The 14,768-nt window shown below is 40.6% G+C and overlaps 1 protein-coding gene across 1 annotated transcript in view; it reads left to right on the top strand.

Annotated features, from left to right (window-relative positions):
* The window catches only part of LOC115150114 (alpha-1-syntrophin), a 63,633-nt gene that overhangs the window by 11,846 nt on the left and 37,019 nt on the right, over nucleotides 1–14,768 (top strand). Inside the window, exon 2 of the mRNA XM_029693055.1 lies at nucleotides 7,128–7,313. Coding sequence (XP_029548915.1) covers nucleotides 7,128–7,313 — 186 coding nt within the window. The remainder of the gene's footprint in view (nucleotides 1–7,127; nucleotides 7,314–14,768) is intronic.

The following is a 14,768-nucleotide window of genomic DNA, read 5'->3' on the forward strand; positions in this document are numbered from 1 at the left end:
CTCATGATGTCATCTATTTTGGGAAATGCATCAGTCCCTCCTGCAGCAAAGCATCCCCACAACATGATGCTGCCACCCCCGTGCTTTATGGTTGGGATAGTGTTTTTCGGCTTGCAAGCCTCCCCCTTTTTCCTCCAAACATAACGATGGTCATTATGGCCAAACAGATCTATTTTTGTTTCATCAGACCAGAGGACATTTCTCCAAAAAGTACGATCTTTGTCCCCATGTGCAGTTGCAAACCGTAGTCTGGCTTTTTTATGGCGCTTTTGGAGCAGTGGCTTCTTCCTTGCTGAGCGGCCTTTCAGGTTATGTCGATATAGGACTTGTTTTACTGTGGATATAGATACTTTTGTACCTGCTTCCTCCAGCAACTTCACAAGGTCCATTGCTGATGTTCTGGGATTGATTTGCACTTTTCGCACCAAAGTACATTAATCTCTAGGAGACAGAACGCCTCTCCTTCCTGAGCGGTATGATGGCTGCGTGGTCCCATGGTGTTTATACTTGCATACTATTGTTTGTACAGATGAACGTGGTACCTTCAGGCATTTGGAAATTGCTCCCAAGAATGAACCAGACTTGTGGAGGTCTACAATGTTTTTCTGAGGTTGGCTGATTTCTTTTGATTTTCCCATGATGTCAAGCAAAGAGGCACTGAGTTTGAAGGTAGGCCTTGAAATACATCCACAGGTACACCTCCAATGTCAATTAGCCTCTTAGAAGCTTCTAAAGCCATGACATAATTTTCCGGAATTTTCCAAGCTGTTTAAAGGCACAGTCAACTTAGTGTATGTAAACTTCTGACCTCCTGGAATTGTTATAAAGTGAATTATAAGTGAAATAATCTGTCTGTAAACAATTGTTGGAAAAATTACTTGTGTCATGCACAAAGTAGATGTCCTAACCGACTTGCCAAAACTCTAGTTTGTTAACATGAAATTTGTGGAGTGGTTGAAAAACGAGTTTTAATGACTCCAACCTAAGTGTATGTTAACTTCCGACTTCAACTGTATATCTATCCTACCCTGCATTTATAAGGTTTTCGAAAGCCAAGTTAACAAACAGATCACCGACCATTTCGAATCCCACCGTACCTTCTCCGCTATGCAATCTGGTTTTTGAGCTGGTCATTGGTGCACCTCAGCCACGCTCAAGGTCCTAAACGATATCATAACTTCCATCGAAAAGAGACAATACTGTGCAGCTGTATTCATCGACCTGGCCAAGGCTTTCGACTCTATCAATCACCACATTCTTATCAGCAGACTCAACAGCCTTGCTTTCTCAAATGACTGCCTCTCCTGGTTCACCAAATACTTCTCTGATAGAGTTCAGTGTGTCAAATCGGAGGGCCTGTTGTCCGGACCTCTGGCAGTCTCTATGGGGGTGCCACAGGGTTCAATTCTCGGGCCGACTCTCTTCTCTGTATACATCAATGATGTCGCTCTTGCTGCTGGTGATTCTCTGATCCACCTCTACCCAGATGACACCATTCTGTATACTTCTGTCCCTTCTTTGGACACTGTGTTAACTAACCTCCAGACGAGCTTCAATACCATACAACTCTCCTTCCGTGGCCTCCAACTGCTCTTAAATGCAAGTAAAACTAAATGCATGCTCTTCAACCGATCGCTGCCCACTCCTGCCTGGCCGTCCAGCATCACTACTCTGGACAGTTCTGACTTAGAATATGTGGACAACTACAAATACCTAGGTGTCTGGTTAGACTGTAAACTCTCCTTCCAGAGTCACATTAAGCAGCTCCAATCCAAAATTAAATCTAGAATCGGCTTCCTATTTCGCAACAAAGCATCGTTCATTCATGCTGCCAAACATACCCTCGTAAAACTGACTATCCTACCGGTCCTTGACTTCGGCGATGTAATTCACAAAATAGCCTCCAACACTCTACTCAGCAAATTGGATGCAGTCTATCACAGTGCCACCTGTTTTGTCACCAAAGCCCCATATACTACCCACTACTGCGACCCGAATGCTCTCGTTGAGTGGCCCTCGCTTCATATTCGTCGCCAAACCCACTGGCTCCAGGTCATCTATAAGTCTTTTCTAGGTAAAGCCCCGCCTTATCTTAGCTCACTGGTCACCATAGCAGCACCCACCCGTAGCACGAACTCCAGCAGGTATATCTCATTGGTCACCCCCAAAGCCAATTCCTCTTTTGGCTGCCTTTCCTTCCAGTTCTCTGCTGCCAATGACTGGAACAAACTACAAAAATCACTGAAGCTGGAGTCTTATATCTCCCTCACTAACTTTAAGCACCAGCTGTCAGAGCAGCTCACAGATCACTGCACCTGTACATAGCTCATCTGTAAACAGCCCATTCAACTACCTCATCCCCATACTGTTATTTATTTTGCTCCTTTGCACCCCAGTATCTCTGCTTGCACATTCATCTTCTGCACATCTATCACTCTATTGTTTAATTGCTATATTGTAATTATTCCGCCACTATGGCCTATTTATTGTCTTACCTCCCTTATCCTACCTCATTTGCACACACTGTATATAGACTTTTTCTATTGTGTTATTGGCTGTATGTTTGTTTATTCCATGTGTAACTCTGTGTTGTTGTTTGTGACGCATTACTTTGCTTTATCTTTGCCAGGTCGCAGTTGTAAATGAGAACTTGTTCTCAACTAACCTACCTGGTTAAATAAAGGTGAAAAAAAAAATATACTCACTTGTGGACTCTCCTCTTAATAAGCTTACCCCACACATTTTCAATGGGGTTTAGGTCAGGGGACTGGGATGGCCATTGCAAAAGCTAGATTATAGGGTCAGTAGTAGAGGTTGACCGATTATGATTTTTTTCAACGCCGATTATTGGAGGGCCCCCCCCAAAAAAAGCCGATACCGATTAATCGGCCAATTTTTATTTTATTTATTTATTTGTAATAATGACAATTACAGGAATACTGAATGAACACTTATTTTAACTTAATATAATACATCAATAAAATCAATTTAGCCTCAAAAAAATTATGAAACATGTTCAATCTGGTTTAAATAATGCAAAAACAAAGTGTTGGAGAAGAAAGTAAAAGTGCAATATGTGCCATGTAAGAAAGCTAACGTTTAAGTTCCTTGCTCAGAACATGAGAACATATGAAAGCCGGTGGTTCCTTTTAACATGAGTCTTCAATATTCCCAGGTAAGAAGTTTTAGGTTCTAGTTATAATAGGAATTATAGGACTATTTCTCTCTATACGATTTGTATTTCATATACCTTTTGACTATTTGATGTTCTTATAGGCACTTTAGTATTGCCAGTGTAACAATATGGCTTCCGTCCCTCTCCTCGCTCCTACCTGGGCTCGAACCAGGAACACATCGACAACAGCCACCCTCGAAGCGGCGTTCCCCATGCAGAGCAAGGGATGTTTGTAACTCTATTAGCGCGCACCCCGCTAACTAGCTAGCCATTTCACATGGGTTACACCAGCCTAATCTCGGGAGTTGATAGGCTTGAAGTCATAAACAGCGCAATGCTTGAAGCATTGCTAAGAGCTGCTGGCAAAACACACAAGTGCTGTTTGAATGAATGCTTACGAGCCTGCTGGTGCCTACCATCGCTCAGTCAGACTGCTCTATCAAATCATAGACTTAATTATAACATAATAACACACAGAAATACGAGCCTTAGGTCATTAATATGGTCGAATCCGGAAACTATCATTTCGAAAACAAAAATTTATTATTTCAGTGAAATACAGAACAGTTCTGTATTTTATCTAACGGGTGGCATCCATAAGTCTAAATATTCCTGTTACATTGCACAACCTTCAATGTTATGTCATAATTACGTAAAATTGTGGCAAATTAGTTCGCAACGAGCCAGGCGGCCCAAACTGTTGCATATACCCTGACTCTGCGTGCAATGAACGCAAGAGAAGTGACACAATTTCAGCTGGTTAATATTGCCTGCTAACCTGGATTTTTTTTAGCTTTATATGCAGGCTTAAAAATATATACTTCTGTGTATTGATTTTAAGAAAGGCATTGATGTTTATGGTTAGGTACATTCGTGCAACGATTGTGGTTTTTCGCAAATGCCCGTTTGTTAAATCATCCCCCGTTTGGCGAAGTCGGCTGTCTTTGTTAGGAAGAATTAGTCTTCACACAGTTCGCAACGAGCCAGGCGGCCCAAACTGCTTCATATACCCTGACTCTGTTGCAAGAGAAGTGACACATTTTCCCTAGTTAAAAGAAATTCATGTTAGCGGGCAATATTAACTAAATATGCAGGTTTAAAATATATACTTGTGTATTGATTTTAAGAAAGGCATTGATGTTTATGGTTAGGTACACGTTGGAGCAACGTGTACCTAAGCGATTATATGGAACGCAGGACAGGCTAGATAAACTAGTAATATCATCAACCATGTGTAGTTAACTAGTGATTATGATTGATTGATTGTTTTTTATAAGATAAGTTTAATGCTAGCTAGCAACTTACCTTGGCTTCTTACTGCATTCGCGTAACAAGCAGGCTCCTCGTGGAGTGCAATGTAAAGCAGGTGGTTAGAGCATTGGACTAGTTAACCGTAAGGTTGCAAGATTGAATCCCCAAGCTGACAAGGTCAAAATCTGTCGTTCTGCCCCTGAACAAGGCAGTTAACCCACCGTTCCTAGGCCGTCATTGATAATAAGAATGTGTTCTTAACTGACTTGCCTAGTTAAATAAAGGTATAAAAAAAAATACAAAATTTGGCCAAATTGGTGTCCAAAAATACCGATTTCCGATTGTTATGAAAACTTGAAATCGGCCCTAATTAATCGGCCATTCCGATTATTCGGTCGACCTCTAGTCAGTAGTTTTGGAGACTTGGTGACCCCAAGATGTAATCAACTTATGCAATTCTCCAACTGTGATCCTTGAAGAATTATTTTTGCCACTTGAACCATCCTTCTCATTGTGCGTGGAGGCAAAATACACTCGCTTCATCACAGCCCCAGTTGTTTTAAATATCTTAATTATTGCCCTAATAGTGGAGATGGGTATTTTCAGGCGTGTTGCTATCTCTATATAGCCATTGCCTGATTTGTGAAGGTCAACAACATTTTGTCTCATTTCACTTGTGTGTTCTCAGGCCTTTCCCATGTTGATGGATTACTAAGGGAGTTTAGTGTGTCACCTCATATTTATACCCCAGTGAATAAGGAAGTCATGGATTACCACTTAAGAGTTCCTAAAGACTCAGATGAACTTTAAAAAGTAAAATATTAATCAGAATATACATCAATTAGATTTTGTTCATAAGAATTTCTAGGGTGCCAATAATTTATTTTAACAATTTGGAAGATTACATTTTGTTCACAGCCTTTTTTGTTCATACTGTATTTACCTATGGTGCCAAAAATTCAGGAGGGCACAGTATATATTGTTAGTATGTATGTGTTGGGCTTTATAAATAGTTTTATTTGTATGTGTTGGGCTTTATAAATAGTTTTATTTGTATGTGTTGGGCTTCATAAATAGTTTTAATTGTATGTGTTGGGCTTTATAAATAGTTTTATTTGTATGTGTTGGGCTTCATAAATAGTTTTAATTGTATGTGTTGGGCTTTATAAATAGTTTTATTTGTATGTGTTGGGCTTCATAAATTGTTTATTTGTATGTGTTGGGCTTTATAAATAGTTTTATTTGTATGTGTTGGGCTTCATAAATAGTTTTATTTGTATGTGTTGGGCTTCATAAATAGTTTTATTTGTATGTGTTGGGCTTTATAAATAGTTTTATTTGTATGTGTTGGGCTTTAGCTGAGATTATTCTTTACACAGTCAAGTGTATTTGTCCAGGCTTTAATTGTTCCTAGACTAGCACCATTTATTCTCACTGTGGATAATTCTAATGGTATAACTTCTAACAGGAACTGGATCCACTGGAGTATTGGGAGAGAGTGAGGTGACCCAATTTTTTTTTTTGCACGGTGCTGCCAGTAATAATCATCATTAAATAACATAGTAGATGCAAAGCATTGAATATTTACTTCCATGCACGTTGAAATTAATTTTGAACACTTTGTCCTAGAAACATTTAACTGCAGGGCATCCCACATCATATGAAGGAATGTGCCTACCTAATTTAGGAGACACAGTCAACAGTTGGGAGTTGGGGCCAATTTAATTGTAAAACGTTTTCTTGCTGTTAAATACAGTCTGTGAACAAACTTAAAACGCATAGGTTGATGGTTCGAATTACAGGATGCCAAGGTCATATTTTTCCATATTCTGTTCCATAACTTAGATCTGTGGACCATCCTTTTTTTAATGGCTAGCTTGTTTTTATATATATATATATATATATAGATCAGTCCTTTTTGGGAGCCCAGATAATTTATTTATAAATCCCATCATTGGATGGTTCGGTACATATGAAAAGCATTTTCTCAATCACAAATATTCATACCACTTTGAACATTCCATAAATAAAGATCCCTGTAAACAGTAGTGTTGTTTCAAGCAATTTATTATAGTTAGGAGAACAGCGTCTTATCTTCTCATTCTGCAGCATAAATCCGACTGACCACCGACTGTCACAGTGCAGCACAAGTGAAAAATGAAAACTACTTTGAAATCCTGGCACTGGGTTTTTTTCCTGACTGGAATAGCTGGATCAAATATAAAATGGGAAATAGAGTTCTTATTGTTGTCCACTGTACAATATCGAGCATGTGAGCTCAGAGATGTGAAATTGTGCACTAAAATCAAATTATGGAATTTTCACAATGCCCTCAAATGGCATAATTTCCAAGCATTCCAAAGGAGCGTGTTGACTGGTTTCCTCCTTTAGTGTTATATCAAGGATACAAAATCTAACCTTACCAAAATATTATTGCAGATCATTTGATGATGTATTTAGCTGTTGTATAATGAAAGGTTTGGAAAAACAGGAAAAAACCTTTGCATGTCACCTTTAAGCCCTAGGAAAAAGCGTATGTACGGTGTTCCTGTAGACCACCATATTTCATATTCACATCCCTTCTCCATTAAGAGAGGGGCACACACTTAGACCGGTAACCGTCTGGTTTATACTTTGTATGCGAAGCGAACCGTGTTCCTTTAAGATGAACTGAACCGATGCCATATGCTTTACTTTGCAGGTGGGAAAGAGAATAAAATGCCTATTCTCATCTCGAAGATCTTCAAAGGGTTGGCTGCTGACCAGACGGAGGCCCTGTACGTGGGCGACGCCATCCTTTCGGTCAATGGCTCTGACCTCCGGGAGGCCACACACGATGACGCCGTGCAGGCTCTGAAGAAGACGGGCAAGGAGGTCATCCTAGAGGGTGAGCACCACCAGGAAGTTTGCCAGGCCGGGGTTCCAAGAAATGTTCTAGCATGACCAAGTCGATTATCGACCGAAAGGTCGCTGGTGTAGAGGTTCAAACCCAGCATTGCATGCCATGAGGTAGATTGCTTCTCCTTCAGTGGATTAGCAGCAAGATGAACTGTGAGTAAGTGAACAGTAAGTAACTTTGGATAGAAGTTGCGAACAACTTCCAAGAAATAGAAATGTCTCACCTCGAGGAAAAGCCTCTTAGCACACTGAGATAGAGCCGGGCTGTAGAGGGGGGGTTACGGATGTAGGATCTTCATTTGATCACTCTGTTTGTTGCAGGATAACTTGTAGTGTTACATTTTGTAGTGTATTTGAGGTTTAAAAAGGCTTCTGAAGTTTGTAAATGTCATATTTATCAACCCCTAGAAAAATGTCCATTAATTATAATCCACATAATAATTCACATTTTCTGTTGCTGCAGGATTAATTTCCTGCTGCAGCAAAATGGCTCAAATTAAAATCCTACATTTGTATCAGAGTCGATCCTATTGAACCAAAAATAATGGCTGCTGCAAATCCCATCAGAACCCATCAAATGCCCCATTGAAACTAGCTAAAATGAGAACTTCTGGGCTGCCGGTCGGCACTGCAAGGGATCAATGTGCAGAAAGTCCTGGAGGTGGTCATGTAGGTGGTCACTGCTCTCTGTCTGTCAGCCAGGCCAGGCAGCTCCAGCAGCAGGCGAAGGGAAACGGACAGTGTTGAATTGGAGATAAGGTCTTTAACTGAGATCAATAGAAGGCTTGCATGTTGTCCATTGATTGCATCACAGGTGTTCTGTGACTCCCAATATTTTATGTGCGTAATGAATGTGCACATCATTGGACAGGTCTGTTATTCTACCCTCTACAAAAGGGACTTATGCTGTGCTCTAGAAGGAAGCACAATATCAACAGTGAATTTCTGTAGTGTTAAGTTAGGCTGTTGACCACCAACTTCTCCAGTACTGTCCAGATGGCCCTCTGAGACACGCATACAGTAGACGGATACACCAGTTTATTAATGTGAGGCGGGTTAGCTTGCTGGCACACAACTCCACAGCGCTCCACAGCCAGCTAGGCAGGGGAAATCCCTCTAAATCCCTCTGCCCTGTCAACACCGGAGCAGAAAAGGATCAGGCAGCTCATCCAACAGACCTGTGATCCATAATGTCAGAAATCATTTCATGGGTTACTCACCCTGAGGAGCGGATTTGGCAGGAAACAAGTCGAGAGGCTTTGGGACTTTGCTGAGGGTGAGGTTATTGAGAGGCTTCTGTTGTGTCTAGGAGTGCCCCGGCATTCTCCAACAGTTTCTAAACAACAGCGCTAAGCCTGAGGTAGTTTGGTTGTCTGATCTCAAGGCAACATGGCATTGTATTGACTACTTTGTCCATAGTTACACCTGTGATAACCTTATGACTTCCAGAACATGGACAAGAGAAGTACTCTCACACTGTCTCTGTTCTCCTGTCTTAACAACTTAGTTGAAGATGTGTGAGTATTTCTTTATTTTCTATTGAAAATTGATTGCATTTTGAAACTTGATATGTGTTGACTTCCATTACGCCCCTTCGTCGGTGATTGGCCAACAGTAGGGGTGGGAAATATGGACGGGATACTTCAATGAAGTGTTTGCTGTCATTCAACGAGAAAGACGAGAGTGCAGCCAATGATTTATATAAAGACGAGAGTGCAGCTAATGATGTATATAAACCCTGGATTGTTGATGTTATGTATTGAGACGCTTTGAAGCCACCAGTCAGCCATATTGGCACTCCTCAGAAAAGCAGTCTTCCATAGGAATTAATGGAATTCTACAGTATTTTATTGAAATGTTTGAAGGACAAAATGACATGTAATTAAGTATTTTTTGATTGTAGTGGGCACAGTAACATTAGTACTTTCTAATATAAATATAAATATATATATACAGTTGAAGTCGGAAGTTTACATACACCTTAGCCAAATACATTTAAACTCAGTTTTTCACAATTCATGACATTTAATTCTAGTAAAAATTCCCTATCTTTGGTCAGTTAGGATCACCACTTTATTTTAAGAATGTGAAATGTCAGAATAATAGTAGAGAGAATGATTTATTTCAGCTTTTATTTCTTTCATCACATTCCCAGTGGGTCAGAAGTTTACATACACTTAATTTGTATTTGGTAGCATTGCCTTTAAATTGTTTAACTTGGGTCAAACGATTCAGGTAGCCTTCCACAAGCTTCCCACAATAAGTTGGGTGAATTTTGGCCCATTCCTCCTGACAGAGCTGGTGTAACTGAGTCAGGTTTGTAGACCTTGCTCGCAGACACTTTTTCAGTTCTACCCACACATTTTCTATAGGATTGAGGTCAGGGCTTTGTGATAGCCACTCCAATACCTTGACTTTGTTGTCCTTAAGCCATTTTGCAACAACTTTGGAAGTATGCTTGGGGTCATTGTCCATTTGGAAGACCCATTTGCGACCAAGCTTTAACTTCCTGACTGATGTCTTGAGATGTTGCTTCAATATATCCACATCATTTTCCTCCTCATGATGACATCTATTTTGTGAAGTGCACCAGTCCCTCCTGGGGCAAAGCACCCCCACAACATGATGCTGCCATCCCCGTGCTTCACGGATGGGATGGTGTTTTTCGGCTTGCAAGCCTCCCTTTTTTTCCTCCAAACATGACGATGGTCATTATGGCCAAACAGTTCTATTTTTGTTTCATCAGACCAGAGGACATTTCTCCAAAAAGTACCATCTTTGTCCCCATGTGCAGTTGCAAACCGTAGTCTGGCTTCTTTATGGTGGTTTTGGAGCAGTGGCTTCTTCCTTGCTGAGCGGCCTTTCAGGTTATGTTGATATAGGACTTGTTTTACTGTGGATAAAGATACTTTTGTACCTGTTTCCTCCAGCATCTTCACAAGGTCCTTTGCTGTTGTTCTGGGATTGAGTTGCACTTTTCGCACCAAAGTACGTTCATCTCTAGGAGACAGAACGCGTCTCCTTCCTGAGTGGTATGACAGCTGCTTGGTCCCATGGGGTTTATACTTGTGTACTAATGTTTGTACAGATGAACGTGGTACCTTCAGGCGTTTGGAAATTGCTCCCAAGGATGAACCAGACTTGTGGAGGTCTACAATTGTTTTTCTGAGGTCTGGCTGATTTCTTTTGATTTTACCATGATGCCAAGCAAAGAGGCACTGAGTTTGAAGGTAGGCCTTGAAATACATCCACAGGTACACCTCAAATTGACTCAAATGATGCTGTTAAGAAGCTTCTAAAGCCATGACATAATTTTCTGGAATTTTCCAAGCTGTTTAAAGGCACAGTCAACTTAGTGTATGTAAACTTCTGCCCACTGGAAGTATATGTAAACTTCTGCCCACTGGAATTGTAATACAGTCAATTCTCAGTGAAATAATATGTCTGTAAACAATTGTTTGAAAAATTACTTGTGTCATGCACAAAGTAGATGACCTAACCGACTTGCCAAAACTTTAGTTTGTTAACATGATATTTGTGAAGTGGTTGAAAAACGAGTTTTAATGACTCTAACCTAAGTGTATGTAAGCTTCCGACTTCAACTGTATGTACACACACAGTGCATTCGGGAAATTATTCAGACCCCTTGACTTTTTCCACAGTTTGTTATGTTACAGCCTTATTCTAAAAATGATTTAAAAAAATGTTTTGCTCTATTCATCTATCCCTCGGTCCTGACTAGTCTCCCAGTCCCTGCCGCTGATAAACATCCCCACAACATCATGCTGCCACCACCATGCTTCACCGTCCTCCAGTTGTGATGCTTGGCATTCAGGTCAAAGATGGTCTGAGAGACTTTAGGTGCCTTTTGGCAAACTCCAAGCGGGCTGTCACGTGCCTTTTACTGAGGAGTGGCTTCCGTCTGGCCACTACCATAAAGACCTGAATGGTGGAGTGCTGCAGAGATGGTTGTCCGTCTGGAAGGTTCTCCCATCTCCAAAGAGGAACTCTGGAGCTCTGTCAGAGTAACCATTGGGCTCTTGGTCACCTCCCTGACCAAGGACCTTCTCCCCCGATTGCTCAGTTTGGCCGGGAGACCAGCTCTAGGAAGAGTCTTGGTGGTTCCAAACTTCTTCCATTTAAAAATGGTGGAGGCCACTGTGTTCTTCGGGACCTTCAATTCTGCAGAAATGTTTTGGTACCCTTCCCCAGATCTGTGCCTCAACACAATCCTGTGTCTGAGCTCTACGGACAATTCCTTCGACCTCATGGCTTGGTTTTTGCACTGTCAATTGTGTGACCTTATATAGACAGGTGTGTGTGCCTTTCCAAATCATGTCCAATCAATTGAATTTACCACAGGTGGACTCCAATCAAGTTGTAGAACCATCTGAAGGATGATCAATGGAAATAAGATGCACCTTAGCTCATTTTTCGAGTCTCAATGCAAAGGGGCTGAATACTTATATAAATAAGGTATTTCTGTTTTTTATTTAAAAAATGAAACATTATGGGGTATTGTGTGTAGATTGAGTTTTATTTTTTAAATTCAATTTTAGAATTGGGCAGTAACGTAACAAAATGTGGAAAAAGTCAAGGGTTCTGAATACTTTCCGAATGCTATGTATGTATGCATGCATGTATGTATGCATGCATGCATGCATGCATGTATGTATGTATGTATGTATGTATGTATGTGTGTGTGTGTGTGTGTGTGTGTGTGTGTGTATGTATGTATGTGTGTTTTAATACAATTTACAATTATGCATTAAGGTGTCTGTAATAGAATAAATGTGGGGAAAACAAATGTAGACGTTTAGAAATGCTTCTCTATAGCTTCCAAAGTATTTTTACATTGTTGGAGGAGTGCCAAGATGGAGGCGTGTGGTTTCAAAACAGCGCCCCCTGTCAGTCATCAAATGTACGTTGTATATACAAAAGTATGTGGACACCCCTTCAAATTAGTCATAGTCTTTTAAGGGAGTGTGCGAGAGCACTCATTGGTTTGCCTAGCCGAGTTCGGCTAGGGGCCAGCTGAACTGAAGCATGCTGACGGCTTAAAGAGAGAGAGACATTCGGACATTGCAGCAGCAGGCAGGCCTATAAAATATAATGGTGATTAGGCAAATAACTAGGTAGCCAATTCAAGACATACTTTTGGCCATGGCCATGTAGTGTATGTGAATGGCTAGGAGCAACAAAGGCTCAACAAAACAGAAATGTTTTGTTGAGATTTGTATGGAAGAACTTGACTGGCCTGCACAAAGCCCTGACCTCAACCCCATCGAACGCCTTTGGGATGAATTGTAACGCCAACTGCGAACCAGGCCTAATTCGCCCAAAATGACTTGAATGGGATTTTTGCCACAAATAAAAAAATCTTAGCATTAGGAAACAGTGCCAGGGAACTAAACCAAAGCATGTCATATCTTGTCCATTGACTGCTTTCAGGGTAAGGAAACCAGTAAGTTATTTTGTAATTTGGGTGAACTATCCCTTTAAGTTACAACCTATTTTGAGCCTGTGGTATGTTACTTTAGATTTTTGCACTTTATGTTCATAATAATATTGAATGATTGTGCAGGGCATAATGGACATGAACATATTTAAGGAGTGTAGGGGTAAAGGCTCTTCAATATTCCTGGCATCCCTCCAATGGAATAATCAATCTCCAACTGGGTGACACAAACACCTGAGAAGGTCAGATACATATAACAGCAAAACATCACCGCTTAAATCGTAAAACTGCAGCAGGCTTTCATTTCTTATCTGAGCTTACTGTGCGTGTGTGTGTGTGACAGAGAGAGAGTGAACAAGATAGAAGGCAGGCAGCACCTGATATGGTCATACTTTACATAATGTGTCTGTAGGAGTTGAAAGTTTGGACACACCTACTCATTCAAGGCTTTTTCTTTATGTTTTACTATTTTCTACATTGTAGAATAATGGTGAAAAACATCAAATGAAATAAATAACACATATGGAATCATGTAGTAACCAAAAAAGTGTTAAAGAACTCAAAAAATATTTTAGATTCTTCAAATTAGCCACCCTTTGCCTTGATGACAGCTTTGCACACACTTGGCATTCTCTCAACCAGCTTTTCCAACTGTCTTGAAGGAGTTCCCACATATGCTGAGCACTTGTTGGCTGCTTTTCCTTCACTCTGCAGTCCAACTCATCCCAAACCATTTTAATTGGGTTTAGGTCGGGTGATTGTGGAGGCCAGGTCATCTGATGCAACACTCCATCACTCTCCTTCTTGGTCAAATAGCCATTACACCGCCTGGAGGTGTGTTTAGGGTCATTGTCCTGTTGAAAAACAAATGTTAGTCCCACTAAGCGCAAACCAGATGGGATGGCGTATCGCTACAGAATGCTGTGGTAGCCATGCTGGTTAATTGAGCCTTGAATTCTAAATAAATCACTGACAGTGTTACCAGCAAAGCACCATCACACCACCTCCTCCATGCTTCACGGTGGGAACCACACATGCGGAGATCATCCGTTCACCTACTCTGCGTCTCACAAAGACACGGCGGTTGGAACCAAAAATCTCAAATTTGGACTCATCAGACCAAAGGACAAATTTCCACCAATCTAATGTCCATTGCTCGTGTTTCTTGGCTCTTCTTCTCATTGGTGTCCTTTAGTAGGGGTTTCTTTGCAACTGCACTTGAGGAAAATTTCCAAGTTCTTGGAATTTTCCCAGATTGGCTGACCTTCATGTCTTAAAGTAATGATGGCGTGTTGTTTCTCTTTGCTTATTTGAGCTGTTCTTTATATAATATGGACTTGGTCTTTTACCAAATAGGGCTATCTTCTGTATACCACCCCTACCTTGTCACAACACAACTGATTGGCACAAACACATTAAGAAGTAAAGAAATTCCACAATTTAACTTTTAACAAGGCACACTTGTTAATTGAAATGCATTCCAGGTGACTACCTCATGAAGCTGGTTGAGAGAATACCAAGAGTGTGCAAAGCTGTCATCAAGGCAAAGTGTTACTACTTTGAATAATCTCTTTGGTTACTAAATGATTCCATATGTGTTATTTCATAGTTTTGATGTCTTCACTATTATTCTACAATGTAGAAAACAGTAAAAATAAAGAAAAACCATTGAATGAATAGGTGTGTGTAAACTTTTGACTGGTAGTGTATATTGGATGTATATATTATAACATAATACAATATAGAGAATAATTCATACTATTATATAGTATACTTAACTTTAATACTGTATAATAGCAGTTTGTCCTGTTCATTCCTCTAACCTCTGGCTTGGAGGAGAGGTGCTCTAACAAAAAGCACTGAACCAACTTCGACCTGGTTAAGGCAACACTGCCGCTGACACATATCTCAGCCTGGACTTCATTTGGATTCTGCCCTGAGACTGCACTCATCACTGCCCCTGGCCAACCATGCAGCATTCCCACA

This window comes from Salmo trutta, chromosome 16 (assembly GCF_901001165.1).
Source record: "Salmo trutta chromosome 16, fSalTru1.1, whole genome shotgun sequence".
NCBI lineage: Eukaryota > Metazoa > Chordata > Actinopteri > Salmoniformes > Salmonidae > Salmo > Salmo trutta.